This window comes from Cucumis sativus, chromosome 5 (assembly GCF_000004075.3).
Source record: "Cucumis sativus cultivar 9930 chromosome 5, Cucumber_9930_V3, whole genome shotgun sequence".
Taxonomy (NCBI): domain Eukaryota; kingdom Viridiplantae; phylum Streptophyta; class Magnoliopsida; order Cucurbitales; family Cucurbitaceae; genus Cucumis; species Cucumis sativus.
This window is the reverse complement of record NC_026659.2, coordinates 3,249,898-3,266,668: the sequence shown is the minus strand read 5'-3', so window position 1 is coordinate 3,266,668 and position 16,771 is coordinate 3,249,898. Positions and strand designations below refer to the sequence as shown.

Here is a 16,771-nt window from a genome sequence, read left to right as displayed (position 1 = left end):
TAATCTGCTTTTAAATTTACCATTTTTACAATTTAGAAAATGTAGGTGACATGAGCTCTATTATCATAGTTTTTTTTTTGCTATTTTTGCAAACTTCCTTTTCTTCAATTCCCATTATTTTATGAGAAATTGCATATGATAGCATTTTGAGAATATGATATAGCAATTATAACACATTGTTTTAGAATTTTGCAAATATGACAAAATTTTTCACTTCTCTATCTTGAATTTGTTATTATTCCTAAATGTCATTCAATAACTTATTTCTCTTCCTCTTTTTAATGTCCTGCCCATTATTTATTTATTTCTTATTTTTTAAGGTTCGAATTATTTATTTATTCTTATACTTAAAAAATTATTTATTATTTATGTCTTAATCTTGATTTTAAAATATAAATAGTATAATAATTGCAATATGAAATATAATATAATAGTTGTTGATCGGAGTAGTTTAACTTTATTTGTGATTTTTTTTTTTTACTTTTTTCAATGTGTATTTTGTTTTGAATCTAATTCCAAATGTTTTTATTTTATTTTTTACATTCATTTTTTTTGTTTTACTTTGTCTTAGTTTCGTATATCAGTGTTGTGATATACTTATATTCTATGTATTAGTTGGTTAATATACTTACTACGTGATTTTCATTTTTTCAAATTTTATGTAGTTCATTAGAGTTTTATTAAGTATATGAATGATGTAACTCAGTGTATCATTATCAAGTATATCAACAATATATTGTTAAAACATATTAGTTATAAAGTGAATCACTATCAAGTTTACAATAGTATATCAAGTCTATAAGTAGGACTTCAAGCATATCAAGTGCATTTAATCAATCAATTGTATAAGTGAAGAATACTAAATATATCTACCGTGTATCAAGTGTATCAAACATATATTAGTAATATTTCAGATGTGTATATCAAAAGGTATCGAATATATCAAAGAGTATCAGGTATTGCATCAATTATATCAATCAAATGTATCAGGTGTATCGAGAAGTATTAGGTGTATCAAACATGTATTATAAGGTGTATCAAACGTATATTAGTAACAAGAGCATTTGTGACATTTTACCTCTTGATGTGTGGGCTGGACTTCGTTTTTGCCATTTTCGTATTAATAAAGTGTGTGTGTTATGAACTTAATTATTATAACTTAATTTACCATTTTTGTAAGTGTCCCTTATTTTATTTTACGCCTCAAATGTTCAACTCCAACCACCCCTCCAATGTTTTAGAGTAAATTCTATAAAAATAAAGTATGATAGACATAGAAGTAATTACGAGTTGCCTACAAAAATTGTTATTCTTTACCAAAGAAGTTCAAATAATATATACTTTAAAAAAACATATATTAGCAAATAACCAATATCTAAAAATGTTGAAAGATCCAAAAAGAAAAAAAAAAGAGACATTCATTTCAACATTCTTCCACATCAATTTCGTAAAATTCTAATTAAATCAACTCAACTCAGTCAAATCTTGAATATTTTTACCTTCACTTGGTAGCATGTATTGTAATAAACCATTTTACTATTTCTTTTGTAAAAACGAAATAAATTATTAATAATATAAAATTAAAGATAAAAGATTAAAGTTTTTTTTTAAAAAAAAATGATAATAATAATAATAGATAACTAAATAGAAAGGAAAACTATGATACAAAAATGTCAAATTATGATTATTTCGATTACTGTGGAAGAAAATTACAATAAGCTTTATGCTTTTCATACATAACATTACCAAAAGGTTTTTGATCACATATATTATTGTGCACCTGCATCAAAAATTTAATTTGTTAGTTCATTAAGTTTAAATTTAAGGTATTAAAATTTGGAACATTTTTTTTAAATGAAAAATAAAGTTCAAATGAGGTATAATTTATTACGTTGAACAACATATTAAAAAAGGTTAAAGCTTAATAAGAAATTGAAATAATATATATCGATCAATAACAAACACATTTTAAAGGAAATTACACATCTAACCAAAATTTTAGGTGTCTAATTAATTACTTTTAAATCAATTTTCCATATGCTTTTAAAGGAAATTACAATAGACTATTTCAATAATAATGAACTGACCCTTCACCACTTGTTTGTATTCACCTATTGTTGTTCAAATGGCACATCTACTAGAAAAGTTAATAAGTCATATAATTCATGAACTTCATATAATAGAGAAAAAAAAATATGTTAACACACAAAAAAAAAGAAAAAGAATTTAATACCTTATTCATTTGCGTCCTTTAAGCAATTGTATGGTCATCCAAATTGTTGCATGAACCTCGTAATTAGCTTCCTCCACAAACTTGAAATAAGCATATCTCCAACTCTTCTTCAATGTTAAACTTCCAACGACTCCCCAAAATCCAACTATAAATCCAAGAATTACGGTAAGGTAAAGCAACCACTTCTCCCGTTTATCTTCATCTTGGTCTTGATTGTCAATTTTATTGAACGGCGGTTCAAATGAATTCTCAACCACGCATTTTATTGGGAGTGGATCTCCACAAAGATATGAATTATTGTCAAAACTTGAAGCGTCAATGAATGTGGAGAGATGACCATCTCGAGGAATGTTGCCTGAGAAATTGTTGTGGGACAACTTCAACGTGCCTAATGAATTTAATTTTGATAAACTTAGAGGAATTGCCCCAGAAAGTCGATTGAAAGATAAGTCGAGTGATTCTAATGACTCCATATCTCCAATTTCAGCAGGAACTATCCCGATAATATTATTGTGTGACAAATTCAATCCAATCAACCTTCTAAGCTTTGTTATCTCACTTGGAATGAAACCCCCCAGAAAGTTATTGGATAGATCTATACTCACCATTGACATTATAAACATCATGGAGTAATTATAATAATTTGATTTGATTGACTGTACCACATATTTTTCACCATCAGGGCATATTACTCCATGCTCGACATCACTACTCCTACAAATAACAGTGAATCCATTTGTATTTCTTCTTGTCATTACGTCGAAATTGCTGAGCTTTGACGGGATAATTCCGTCCAATTGGTTGTGGGCTAGATCCAAAATTTGCAAGTCAGTGAGATTACATATACTTGGAGGAATAGTACCATTGAACAAATTACTTCGTAGTATTAGAATTTTTAAACTTTGAAGATTATCCCCTACCCATGTGGGTATGTTCCCAGAGAACTTGTTTCCCTCAATATCTAAAGTTTCCAAAAATTTGGAATTCTTCAATACAATTGGCATGGATCCCACAAAATTATTATTTTCCAAATGTAGTACTTCAATATCCAAAAGATCATTTCCATGTGAATAAGGAAAGGTCCCTGAAAAGTTGTTAGATGATAGATCTAAAACAACCAAAGTTGTAGTCAACAAACAACCTTGAACGATTCCAGATAGCAAATTGTTTGAAAGATCCAAAGTGTTCAAGTTCTTCAATTGGCAGAGTGGAGATAATAAAGAATCATTGATAAGATTATCATTGATAAACAACCGCACCAAATTGGGCATTTGATTGGCAAAACTGTTAAAAAATGGTCCTGTCATTTCGTTGTGCGAAAGATCCAAATTGGTGAGATTTTGTGGTTTGAACCATGTTGGTATACAACTGATTGAGAGACTTGTGTTGGATAACCATAATTCAACCAATCTTTTTTGAGTCTGAAGCCATGGAGGGAATTCACTTCTAAAACAACCAATACATGATGAAGCATCAAAAACTTGTAATTGAAAGGGAGGATTCCAGTTAGATTTCACGTCCAAATAGAGAAGTTCATTGTAGCCAATACTTAAGGTATGCAACTGATAGAGATTGCCAAAGTGAAGTTCTGTAAGAATCCCTTTGAGCAAGTTTCTTGATATGTCTAATTCCTCCAATTTCTCAAGTTGGATAAAACATTCACTGTCCACCTCTACCAATTTATTTCCTTGTAGATACAATTTTCTCAAGTTCAATAATCTTCTAATTGAGTTTGGAATTGCTCCGGTTAAAGCATTGCCTGATAGATCTAAATATTCCAGGCTTGACAAGTTTCCAAGTGAAGTTGGAATTGGACCATAAATGTGACTATATCCAAGAGCAAGGGACTTCATATTTTTTAACTTTCCCAACCAATCTGGAATTTTGGTTATCAAAGATGTATATCCTAAGTTAAGTACTTCAAGATCGCAACCTGTAGATTGATTCTCATAACTACTTCCAAACACATCTCCACCAAGATCATAGTTGAACGATAAATCAAGTACTTTTAGGCCAAAATTATTTTGGATGAAGGTAGAAATTCCACCATGAAAAATAGCATTGAATTGATTATTTGAAAGGTCTAGGTACTTCAAAGAAGTCGTATTTTGAAATGCCGCAGGAACTGGACCATTTAATTGATTGGAAGACAAGTCTAGAAGTTGAATTCTAGAAAGAAATAATGATGAATAATTCAACCAAGAACTTGAAGAGAAATGTATGTTTTGAAGGTTACATTCACTCAATCTCAAAGACACCAAGGAAGGAAGATAATTTAGCACTTGCATCAAATTTGAAGCCTTGGAAAAGTCCATCCCTCTCAACCAAAGGAACTTCAAGGATGAAAGGTGAGATATCCATTCAACATCACCATTCGTTTCCAGCAGATTAAATGATAAATCAAGAGTGTCCAATTTAGTAAGATTTCCTAAATGAGGAGGAACTTTGCCCGAAAAATATGCATTAGAAAGATTAAGATATGTTAATTCAACCATTGAACCTAAAAACTTTGGGATTTTAGTATAAATGAAGTTATTCCCACTCAAATCCAAGTAAGTTAAGCATTTCAACTCAAACAAACTAGAATCAATGGAATTATAGCTAAACAAAGGTGACGGGTAGAAGTCGACCTGACGAAGTTCACGACGAAGATCAATGATAGTAACATGTCCAGTAGTTTGATTGCAACTCACTCCTTTCCAATTACAGCAATCAGTTCCATCATTCCACGAAGCCAATCGATGAGAAGGATCATCATAAAAGCTATTCTTGAATTGAAGAAGTGCTTCACGCTCGTTTTGGATGCAAGCTGCTGTTATGGACAAACAAAATTGGAGCTGTAGAAGAAGCAGTATCATCCATAACACACACAATAATGCAAATACTGAAGTTTTGTTTGAAACTAATTTCCTCATTTTGCAAAGGAAATATTTGGAGTACTGAGTAGTAATGTATGAGTTGGGTGAAAATTACTTGGCCTTTATTTATAACCAAATGAGATTTTAATGCAACTTTAATTTTTCTTTCTCAATTGTCCTTTCCTTTCCATTTAATTCCTCTGCCTATAAATGTTTATCATAATAGATGCCAAGGCCATGAAAACACATTTTCTTGGGTCTAATTTCCTTATGAAGCTTAATCATTAACTTTAAATTAAATTTAGATTTCATCCTTAAAGTTTTACCCATTTTCTTCCTTTATTTTGTCATACGTTTATATTATAAACAATTTTTGATAAAACATATCATTTTGATTCTTGAAGTATCACCTTTTTTGTTTGCAAAGGTATTGTAATAAATTACTTTACTCTTTTTATTTCCATTTATTTTGTTTGGTTAGAATGTGTAATGCAAAGAAAGACGTTAAAAGAAAACTCCCTCAGTCAATTCAAATTACATCCAACCTATCACACCCATCATTATGAAAGAAGGAACAAACAAGAGTCATGTTGGCCACTTGCTTGTAGGCAATGATATGAGACGTCAAAGAAAATGAATCAATGACACCAAAGACTTCAATAATATTGAGTCAACTCAATTTTTTTAATTCCTCATTTTCATTCAATTTCTTCTAAGTTCCCCACATAATACACCCAAATGACTTTGAAATATATTTTTCTTGTACATTAATTTCTGTTGATTTTATTGTTTCTTATTTTTAGAAAATCACATAGTCATAGTCAAAGTCTCACCAATTTTGTACACACAAACACAGTTTTAAAATATAACAAAATGATCCAAAATACAAAAGTATAGTAAAATTTTAGATTTTATTAATAAGACATTGTAACAATGAATCAATGTTTATTAGTATATATTGTTCATAAAATTTGAAATTACATTGTATTTGTAAATAATTTTAACTCCTTTCTTAATAACATTAAAAAGGAATAAGACATTTAAGTTAGTAGTAGATGAAGTAAATTTAATTATGTATCATTATACATCTTAAACATTGATTGACCCAAAATATTAAACTAGGAAATTTTGTTATTACGTTTACCAGCAAGAGGTACACTAACACTAACTGATTCTATTTATAATATACAAGATATAATAAGGTATTTTGATAAGACTCAATTTAAATAATTTACGATGTATAGTTTTGATGGTAATTTATTTCATTTCTTGTCGAAAATGTTACACACAAGTTGCGTATTATAAATGTTTAACACCCAAGTTTGTTCGATTTGCTATGATCGTAATGTTTTTATTACTATTATATATATATGATGAAAGTCATATTTAAAAAAGGCTCTATTAAACATGGTAGCAAGAAGTGGTCTTGACTTGAGTTTGATCATCATCTGGAGAGTTGGTTGCATATGTGGTCATCATAGTGTTAAGTTGTTGAAGTCGTCGCCAAAGGTGTGGTCATCAAACGAAATTGAGCGTTAGATCATAGGGTCTTTAGTAGATTTAACCGTTGGAGTTGATCATCGAAGGTAATCGTCAAAGTTTGTTGTCAATAGATGGAATTATGTGAAACATTCAAAGAGGAAAGAATTAGTTATCTTAACATCTTTACTCCCATCAAAGTTGAATGGTAAATTCTGAAGAAAAAAAATGATATACATAGAAGTTACAAGTGCCTACAAAAATATATATTAGCAAACAACCAATATCTAACAATATTGAAAGTTTTATCCAAAAAGGAAAAAAAGAGCTGACGTTCAATTCAACTTCCTTCGACATCAATTTCCTAAAATTGTCGAGTAATTTTACATTCACATAGTAGCATATATTACAATAAACGATTTAATCTTTCTTCTGTATATACAAATTAAAGATTAAATATTTAAAATTTAAAAAAAAAAAAAAGAGAAGTGAAAAAGAAAAAGAAATAAAGATTAAAAAAAATGACAATAATAGTAGATAGCTGAATGAGAAGGAAAAAAAGTGAAAGCTTTGATACAAAAATATCAAACTAGGGCAACGTGTGACATGATATATTATCATATTTGGATTACTATGGAAGAAGATTAGAATAAGCTTTAGGTTTTCTATATATATAATCTTAGTCACATTTTTAACCATTACGTATTAGATTCTTAGTTGTGGTTTAAAGGTGAATTTAATACAAAAACTAATGAAGCCTATATATATAAGTTGACATAATTAGTCAGTACATAAAATTGAACTAAAACAAAAATAGACTATAATATAAAAAGAATCAAAACAAAATGTTATATATATTACCTAACTTATTGTGGAGTGCAGATTGGTTTAAGTAATTGTATGCTCCTCCAAATTGTTGCATGAACCTTGTAAGTAGCCTCATCCACAAATTTGAAATATGAATATCTCCAACTCTTCTTCACTATTAAACTTCCAACGACTACCCAAAATCCAATTATATATCCAAGTATTATCATTATGCAAACTAACCACTTCTCCCATTTATCTTCTTGATCTTGATCTGAATTGTTTTCAGTACGTTTGAATGATGACTTCGATATTTTTTTTTTATATAATTTTAGGTTTAAGATAAAATCATGGTCAAGACCCATAAATATGGGCTAGTTGCAAATTTAGCAATTAGATTCAAAATAATTAAGTATATAGCAACATATTAAAAAATTTGCAAATATAGCAAAATTTGTCAAATTCTATCAATGATATAAGTCTATCACAGATAGATCATGTTGCAAATAATGGTCTATCACTGATAGACCATATGAAATCTATGAGTGATAGTTTTGCTATATTTGCAATTTTTTTAAAATTTTGCTGTATTCTTAATTATTATTGATGAAATGGTTATCAATTGCAATTTTCCTTTTCTTTTATGAAACACGAAATTTGGACCATTGTTAATACGCTCAGAAAACACGATGTTCATCAATAATATTGTTAAATCTTTACTTTTTTTTTAATTATTACTTTCTATTCATCAATAATACAATATTTATTTTTTTAATTGTTAATTATTGTAATTATAATTAGATTGAAATAAGTGATTTTATCGAAATTAAATTAGTTTTTATATTCCAATCTAATTAGTTGTAGTAACTAGCCAACATAAGCTTAACTCAATTGATACATATGTATCAGTGAACAAGAAGTTTCAAACGTTAAAAATTCGTTTACATCTGGATTTAGATTTCAACATGAACATGCATATTAGCACAAGTAGACTTTTTTTTTTTCACTTTGTTTATAACAAAGTCTAAAATCATAATAATATTTTATTATAGATAAAAGTTACATATAAAATAATATAAATTGTATTAATCTAAAGATAATTTTAACTTGACAAAAGAATAAATATGTTATATAAGTTCAAATCATATTAGAATAATTCTAAACTAATAAATAGTGGTAAGATATGCCTTCTTTGATACATTATATAGAATTCTTGCAAAATAAAGACATTTATTAAAATTTTATCAGATATTTTAGAAAAAATATTCTTACAAAAGTATTTGAAAACGTAAGACTTTTGTAATTTCAAGTATCTATAATTTTAAACATTTAAAATTTCAAATATGTACCTTACCAAATAATAAACCACCTTTTATTATTTCTTTAGAGAATATCATTTCTTAAAATTTAACACTTCAATCAAGTATTTTATTTTTCATTTTAATGCAATTTCTTCATCCACCTAACAAATGCCCTACATAATAAATGCAAAGACTTGGAAAAAATAACTTTCTAGAGTCTTTAAATATTTTAATATGAAATATAAATCAATTATCTATTTATTTTTATTAAAAGATAAATTTTTAGTCCCAAAAATAAATTGATTTGGTTACTAAGTTTTCAAAACATTTCTTTCAAATTTCTAAAGTTTTTATAAATAAGTTGAAAAAGTTCTTTAAATAACTTAATATTTTTTATTTTAAATAATTATATGACATTTAAAATGAAAAAAATATATTATAAAAATTATATTCTCTCCGAAACTATTTTTAAAAATTTTGAAAACCAAAAAGGTACGCTTTGAAAATTCATGAGTCTATTTTTATAAATTTAGAAACTAAAATGTAACCTCGAAACTTTGGAATTAAAAATGTTATTGACTTACTCGTGATAAAAGTATATAATATTGTTATTTGGTCCTTGAAGAAGTCCAAAATAAATATTCAACTTCTACTCAACATAGGACCCACTCAACTACAATACAACCAACAAATTAAATATGGACTCAACGTCTATCTATGGGTGTTTATCAGTATTAATGGTGACATTTTATTTCATGAGACAAATCTGGAGTTATGATCTCTTTGGAATTCGGATAACTTCAAGGTGAGAGAGCAGCCTAAATCTCGATCAGGATATCCCATAGTAGAATATATCATCGCATTGATCATTATATGTGGATACATTAATTATAAGAAGCTTTAGCATAGTTCCAAACTTATCAAAGGAGATTAATGTTCTTGTTCATATTTTTGTGTAGCATTATACCTGCATCAAAGATTCAATTTGTTAGTTTTCTTTAATTTAATTTTTAAGGTATTAGAACTAAGATGGTTTTTCTTTTTACTGTTTTCAAATATTTGCATATTCTACTGTAGGTAAATGATATATATATATGTGCTGACAGATTATTGTGAACTTCCCTTAGCAAAAGTTGAACTCAAAAAAAATGTGTAAAAAAATCAACTTAAAAAAACAAACAAAAGTTTATTACCTAAACCATTTGAAAATGCCGATTCCTTTAAGCTTTTCAAATTGTTGGATGAACATTGTAAGTACAGCCTCATCCACGAACTTGAAATAAGCATGTCTCCACCTTGTCTTCAGTATTAAACTTCCTATAACTGTCCAAAATCCAACTACAAATCCAAGAATTATCATAACGTAAAGCATCCACTTTTCGTAGTTCTCATCTTCATTTTGATCGTCAATCTTTTCTAATATCGGCTTAAATGGATTCAAACTCGCGCATTGGATTGGAAGCGGGTCTCCACATAGATATGGATTGCCTTCAAAACTTGAAACCTCGTTAAATGTTGAGAGATGACCTTCTCGAGGAACGTGACCAGAGAGATTATTGTGGGACAATATCAATTTTCCTAACGAATTTAAATTTGATAAGGTATGAGGAATTGGTCCAGAAAATTGATTGAAAGATAGGTCGAGTGATTCTAATGACTCCATTTCTCCAATCGTAGTAGGAATTGCCCCCATTAAATTGTTGTGAGACAAATTCAATCCAATCAACCCTTTAAGCATTGTTATCTCACTTGAAATGAAACCCGTCAAAGAGTTATTGGATAGATCTATATTCACCAACAACCATAGTTGTAACCTGGTGTAATTGAAGAAGCTTGATTTGATAGATTGTACCACATCTTTTTCATTATCCAAGCATAACCTACGCCAACAAACTCGAGTGTATCCTTGCATGCTTTTTCTTGTTATCATTCCTTTGAGATTGTTGAGATTTGGTGGGATACTTCCATCCAATTGGTTATGTGCAAGATCCAAAATTTGCAAATCGGGAAGATTGCATAGACTTGCAGGAATAGTACCATTGAACAAATTACTTCGTAGTCTTAGAACTTGCAAACTTTGAAGATTGTCCCCTACCCATGAAGGTATGTTTCCTGAGAATTTGTTACCTTCCAGTTCTAAAATTTTCAAATATTTGGCACTCTTCAATACAATTGGCATAGATCCTTCAAAATTATTGTTTCTTAAGAATAGTTCATTAATCCAAGGAAGATTTCCATGTGAATATGGAAACGTGCCTGAGAAGTTGTTGGACGACAAATCCAAAATATTCAAATTCGGAGTCAACAAACAACCTTGAACAATCCCAAATAGCCTATTGTTAGAAAGATCCAAAATGCTCAAACTCTTCAATTTGCAAATTGTGGGTTGTAAAGAATCATTTATAAGGTTATTATTGAGATACAAGGCTTCTAAATTGGGCACTTGATTGGCAATACTGATAAAAACCGGTCCAACTATTTGGTTGTAGGAAAGATCCAAAGTGGTGAGGACTTGTGGTGTGAACCATGTTGGTAAACAACTAATTGAAAGACTTGTGTTAGATAACCACAATTCATCAAGTGCTTTTTGGGTCTGAAGCCATGGAGGGAACTCACTTTCATAACTACCAATACATGAGCCTATATCGAGTTTTTTTAATTGAAATGGAGGAATCCAATTAGGTTTCATGTCCAATGAAATAAGCTCATTGTAGCTCAAGTATAAAGTATGCAACTTTGAAAGATTCACAAAATGAGCTTCTATAAGAACACCTTTGAGTGAGTTGCTTGATAGATCTAATACCTTCAAATTCAATAATAAGCTTCCCAACGAGGCTGGAATTTCTCCAGTTAAAACATTGTTTGAAAGATCTAAATATTCAATGTTGGATAAATTTCCAAGTGAAGCTGGAATTGAACCATGAATCTTACAGTATGAAAGATCAATGCACTTCAAGTTTTTGAACTTTCCCAACCAATCTATTGGGATTCTGGTTTTCATAGGTATACCTCTTAACTTAAGCACTTGAAGATCATATCCATTGATGCAATCCATAGATTCATTCTCATAAGTTCCAAACAAATCTACGTCAAGATCAAAGTTCGCTGAAAAATCAATTTCTTTTAGACCACAATTGTTTCCGATGAAGGAATTGTAGAGTCCACCTTCAATAGCAGTAAACTTATTTCCAGAAAGGTTTAATAAATTCAAGGAAGACATATTTTGAAAAGCCTTAGGAATTGGACCACTTAACTGATTGTCAGATAAGTCTAACAGTTGAACTCTGCTGAGAAATGTAGAATAATTTAAGAAACTCAGAGAGAAATGGATGTTTTGAAGGCTACAATTACTCAATCTTAAAGATGACAACATAGGAAGAGAACTTAGTACTTGCATCAAATTCAAAGATTTTGAGAAGTCCACGTAAGTCAAGCCAAGGAACTGTAAGGATGAAAGGTGAGATATCCATTCAACATCACCATTGGCTTCCACCCAATTATATGATAAATCAAGAGCATTCAATTTAGTTAGATTTCCCAATTGAGGGGGAACTTTTCCGGAAAAGGATGCTTGAGAAAGATTAAGATATGTTAATTCAACCATTGAACCTAAAAAGTTTGGGATTTGAATATTGTTGAAGTAGTTCCCACTTAAATCCAAGTAATTTAAGTATTTCAACTCAAGCAAACTAGAATCAATGGAATTATTGCTATATAAACGTGATGAGTAGAAGTTAACCTCATAATCGTGTCGAAGATTAATGATAGTAACATGTCCAGTAATTTGATTGCAACCCACTCCTTTCCAACTACAGCAATCAGTTCCATTATTCCACGAAGCCAAAGGATAAGAAGGATCTTTATAGAAACTATTCTTGAATTGAAGAAGAGCTTCACCCTCCTTTTGGATGCAAGCTGCTGCAGTTATGGAGAAACAAAATGGGAGAAGCAGCATCATGCATAACACACAAAATAATACAACTGAACTTTTTTCTGAAAGTTTCCTCATTTTGGGAAGAATGGAATTCGATGGATACTGAGTGATGAATCAATTTGGTTAGGAGTTGAGTTCAATTTATAATGAATCAATTACTCCAACTTTTCTTTTTCTCAATTTTGGCCACGTTTAATTGAAAATATCAATTTTTGTTTGCTTTAGCACCACTCGCAGTTTTGATTTTTTTTAAAGCAAAGATACTCCATTTTAAATTAAAACAAAATATTCAAACTACTACAAATTTCGTATTCAAAATTTGATTTCTTCCGTCATACCAAATATGACATATTTTTCTTGATACAATTTATCTGGACGGTCATGTACAAAAAGTCTCCTTATTTTGGTGAAGAAATAAGAAAAATCATAAAAAATGTGGATTCTTGATTTTCTTGATAGACAAAGTTCTCTTAGATTTATTGATGATTTACAAACTTCAAGAAAACTATTTCTTGATGGACAATAAACATTTAGGATAATATATTAGTTGAATGTTAATGCTCATCGAGTTAGTTAGGTTTTCTTGGTGCATGAGGCTCGTCAAGAGATGAATTTTCTTGATTTGCAATGACCATCATCGAAAAAATTAATATATTTGTTTGGATTTCTTGATGAATTTAGATTTCTTTTTTATAGGTATAGAGTTTCTTGATGGACAAAAAAAAAAAAAAAATTACGGACAAAGTCCATTAAGAAAAATGATATATTCATGGACATTGCCCATCAATATTTTTTTTTATATAATTTTAGGTTTAAGATAAGATCATGGCCAAGACCCATAAAAAAACTATTTTTTATGGGCTAGTTACAAATTTAGCAATTAGATTCAAAATAATTAAGTATATAACAACATATTAAAAAATTTGCAAATGTAGCAAAATTTGTCAAATTCTATCAATGATATAAGTCTATCACAGATAGATCATGTTGCAAATATTGGTCTATCACTGATAGACCATACGAAATCTATTAGTGATAGTTTTGCTATATTTGCAATTTTTTTTAAAATTTTGCTATATTCTTAATTATTATTGATGAAATGGTTATCAATTACAATTTTCCTTTTCTTTTATGAAATACGAAATTTGGACCATTGTTAATATGCTCAGAAAACACGGTGTTCATCAATAATATTATTAAATCTTTACTTTTTTTTTTAATTATTACTTTCTATTCATCAATAATACAATATTTATTTTTTTAATTGTTAATTATTGTAATTATTGATACACCTGATACTTCTTGATACACATGATATATTTGATTGATACACTTGATGCACCTGATACCCTTTGATACACTCGATACTTTTTGATATACACCTGAAACATTACTAATATATGTTTGATACATCTGATACACTGCAGGTACATTTAGTATTCTTCACTTATACAATTGATTGATTAAATACACTTTATATGCTTGAAGTCCTACTTATACACTTGATATAATATTGATATACACTTGTAAACTTGATTTATATACGTTATAATGATTCACTTTACTGATATACTTTAACAATATATTGTTAATATACTTGATAATGATAGACTGAGTTACATCATTCATATACTTAATAATACTCTAATGAACTACATAAAATTTGAAAAAACGAAAATTACACCGTAAGTATATTAATCAACTAATACATATAATATAAGTATACCACAACACTAATATACGAAATTGAGACAAAGTAGACAAAAATTAATAAAAAAAATAAAACAAAATCATTTGGAATCATATTCAACTTAAAATACACATCGAAGGAAGTAAACAAAATCACAAATGAAGTTAATTAGTCCGATCAACAACCATTATATTATATTTCATATTGCAATTATTGTACTATTAATATTTTAAAATTAATATTAAGATAGAAAGAAGAAATAATTTTTTTAGTATAAAAATAAACAAATAATTAAGGTCTTAAAAAGTAAGAGAATAAATAAATAATGAGTAGGCGTTAAGAAAAGAAAGAAAAATAAGTTATTGAATGGTAGTTTAGGAATAATAACAAATTTAAGTTGGAGAAGTAAAAATTTGACCATATTGCAAAATTCTAAAACAATGTGCTATAATTGCTATATCATATTCTCAAAATGCTATCATATCCAATTTTCCTTAATGAAAATGATGTATAAAATTCTAAAGGAAGTAAGTGAGTTGAACAAAGAACAAACTTTATTTGTACATTAAATATCAAATAAAAATTATTAATGTACTGAGATACATTAAAAATGAGGCATTTTTAAAAATAACAAAATAAATTAAAATATTTACCTGTTACATAACAAAATTTTGAATTTTATTAATGATAGAAATTGATAGACTTTTATCACTGTCTATCAATGTTACTTATAGAAGTATATGCGTGTCTATCAATATCTATTATTGATAGAAGCTACAAATTTTGTTATAGGTTATAAATATTTTGCCTATTTTCGTTAAAGATTCAAATAAATTAGAAATATATATTAGAACTCGAAATATTTAATATATGTATCTTAATATTAGAATCTAAATTATATATTATGTAATTAAGTTGCTCTATCTACGTCTCTCTATAAATAGTTAGATCCAAATATAATAAATACACTAATCGTCCATTTTGATTGGCTTAAAAATTTTATTTTTACTTAATAAAAGCCCTCCAAAATCTATTTCCAATGGTTGTAATCTTTTCTAAAATAACTTATTCTTTTTAAAGTTGAATGGAATTTAATTTGACATCATGAATTTAGAATATATGTATATAAAGATTTTTGTAGGCATGTTTCAACAATTAGGGAACATTTGAAGACTTTGAAATTGTGGGTAAAGAAAATGAAGTTTGAAAATACATTGAAGAGAGATAAGGAAAAATTAGGTCATTACAACTTTACCAACAATATGCTCTTATGGTGTGTTTGAAAATTCTCAAACACCTTTAATTTGTTTATATATATATATATGTATATATTCTCAATTATTGTATGATATATAGGGTAAGTAATTGTTACTATTGTTTCTTTGACATTTTCTCAATTATAATTCTAATACATCCATAGGTAAGCAACATGTTTCAATGGTCACATCATATGTGTAATACATAGTATATTGAAGGGAAAATAACTAAGTAGAAATTAAAACAATTATGTGGAGTTTCACATAGTTTGGTTGGATGGATATATTGTTAGACAAATTTTCAATATTATAAATGTGATCATGTATAAAGTTAGTGTAATAGTGTGTGGAGGCATTGGCAAAAAGAGGAAGGGAATTTTGCATTTGTTTTCTTTTGTGTGCTGTGGAATAATAATTGTTCATATCATATGATTATTGAATTATGTGTGTGTGAACCAAGCAAGTAGGTCAAACACGTTTAATACTACGAGGAAAATAGTTGAGTGCTCTTCGAGTTGCACCTCACTTTGTCCAACTTACACAACCAATAAAATATTGTTATGTGATAGTTTTGCATTTTATAAATAGACTTTTAAAAAGTATAACAAATCGACAAAATATTTACAACAGTATAAAACAATTTCGAAAACAAAAAAAATATACAGATCCACAATGCAAAATACAAAAAATGGTCCAGTCAACACGTGATTAATAGGTCACTCGCTAGCGTAATATATTTGTCAATGATTTAAACTGAACTACACAATCATTTAAATTTGACTACATCATCGTTTAGATTTGGCTTCTAAATCATTTTTTTTTTCAAAATTCCTTAGTACACCGGATCTTTTTTTTTTTTATTTAACAAAGCTGCGTAAGAATTTATAATACAAGGAATAAAAAAATTGCAATTATTGGAAAAGAAAATAGAGCACTAGAAGTAATTGAGTAAAGAAAATCCAACTTTATTATATTATATCGAATAATCTATGAATTTCAAGATTTGTATGTCAATTATGCTTAAACTCTTTTCAAATTTTCCACACAATAATGCATTGATATTATTCTCAATTTGTATTGACCTATGTTGGGTAAGTTTGGTTTGCTACTATTTTTTCTTTGACATTTTCAATAATCCTAACCCTATAACATCTTCTCATTTTTGTTTATGTTATCATGAGAGGGTTCTAAAGTAGAGAAAAATAATAGCTAC

At 28.4% G+C, this 16,771-nt stretch overlaps 2 protein-coding genes across 2 annotated transcripts; both read right to left on the bottom strand.

Moving 5' to 3' along the window:
* Nucleotides 1–1,658: 1,658 nt before the first annotated feature.
* On the bottom strand, nucleotides 1,659–5,200 carry LOC101215046 (receptor-like protein EIX2). The gene is made up of 2 exons (XM_004143683.3): nucleotides 2,234–5,200; nucleotides 1,659–1,780 (listed from the first exon to the last, which is right to left on the bottom strand). Exon 1 carries the CDS (start codon nucleotides 5,146–5,148, stop codon nucleotides 2,239–2,241), a length of 2,910 nt encoding a protein of 969 aa, XP_004143731.2. The 5' UTR covers nucleotides 5,149–5,200; the 3' UTR covers nucleotides 1,659–1,780; nucleotides 2,234–2,238.
* A 4,034-nt stretch (nucleotides 5,201–9,234) lies between these two features.
* LOC101219648 (receptor-like protein EIX2) lies at nucleotides 9,235–12,773 on the bottom strand. Its single transcript, XM_004143623.3, has 2 exons — nucleotides 9,872–12,773; nucleotides 9,235–9,645 (listed from the first exon to the last, which is right to left on the bottom strand). The coding sequence occupies exons 1-2, from the start codon at nucleotides 12,685–12,687 to the stop codon at nucleotides 9,609–9,611; spliced, it is 2,853 nt and encodes a 950-aa protein (XP_004143671.1). The 5' UTR covers nucleotides 12,688–12,773; the 3' UTR covers nucleotides 9,235–9,608.
* Between the last annotated feature and the right edge of the window lie 3,998 nt (nucleotides 12,774–16,771).

Bases quoted from the DNA above. Each gene is read 5' to 3' on its own strand.
- LOC101215046 (XM_004143683.3), bottom strand. From the start codon at position 5,148: ATGAGGAAATTAGTTTCAAACAAAACTTCAGTATTTGCATTATTGTGT.
- LOC101219648 (XM_004143623.3), bottom strand. From the start codon at position 12,687: ATGAGGAAACTTTCAGAAAAAAGTTCAGTTGTATTATTTTGTGTGTTA. The intron at 9,646-9,871 runs GTAATAAACTTT...TCTTTGATGCAG, and splicing joins GGCATTTTCAAATGGTTTAG to GTATAATGCTACACAAAAAT.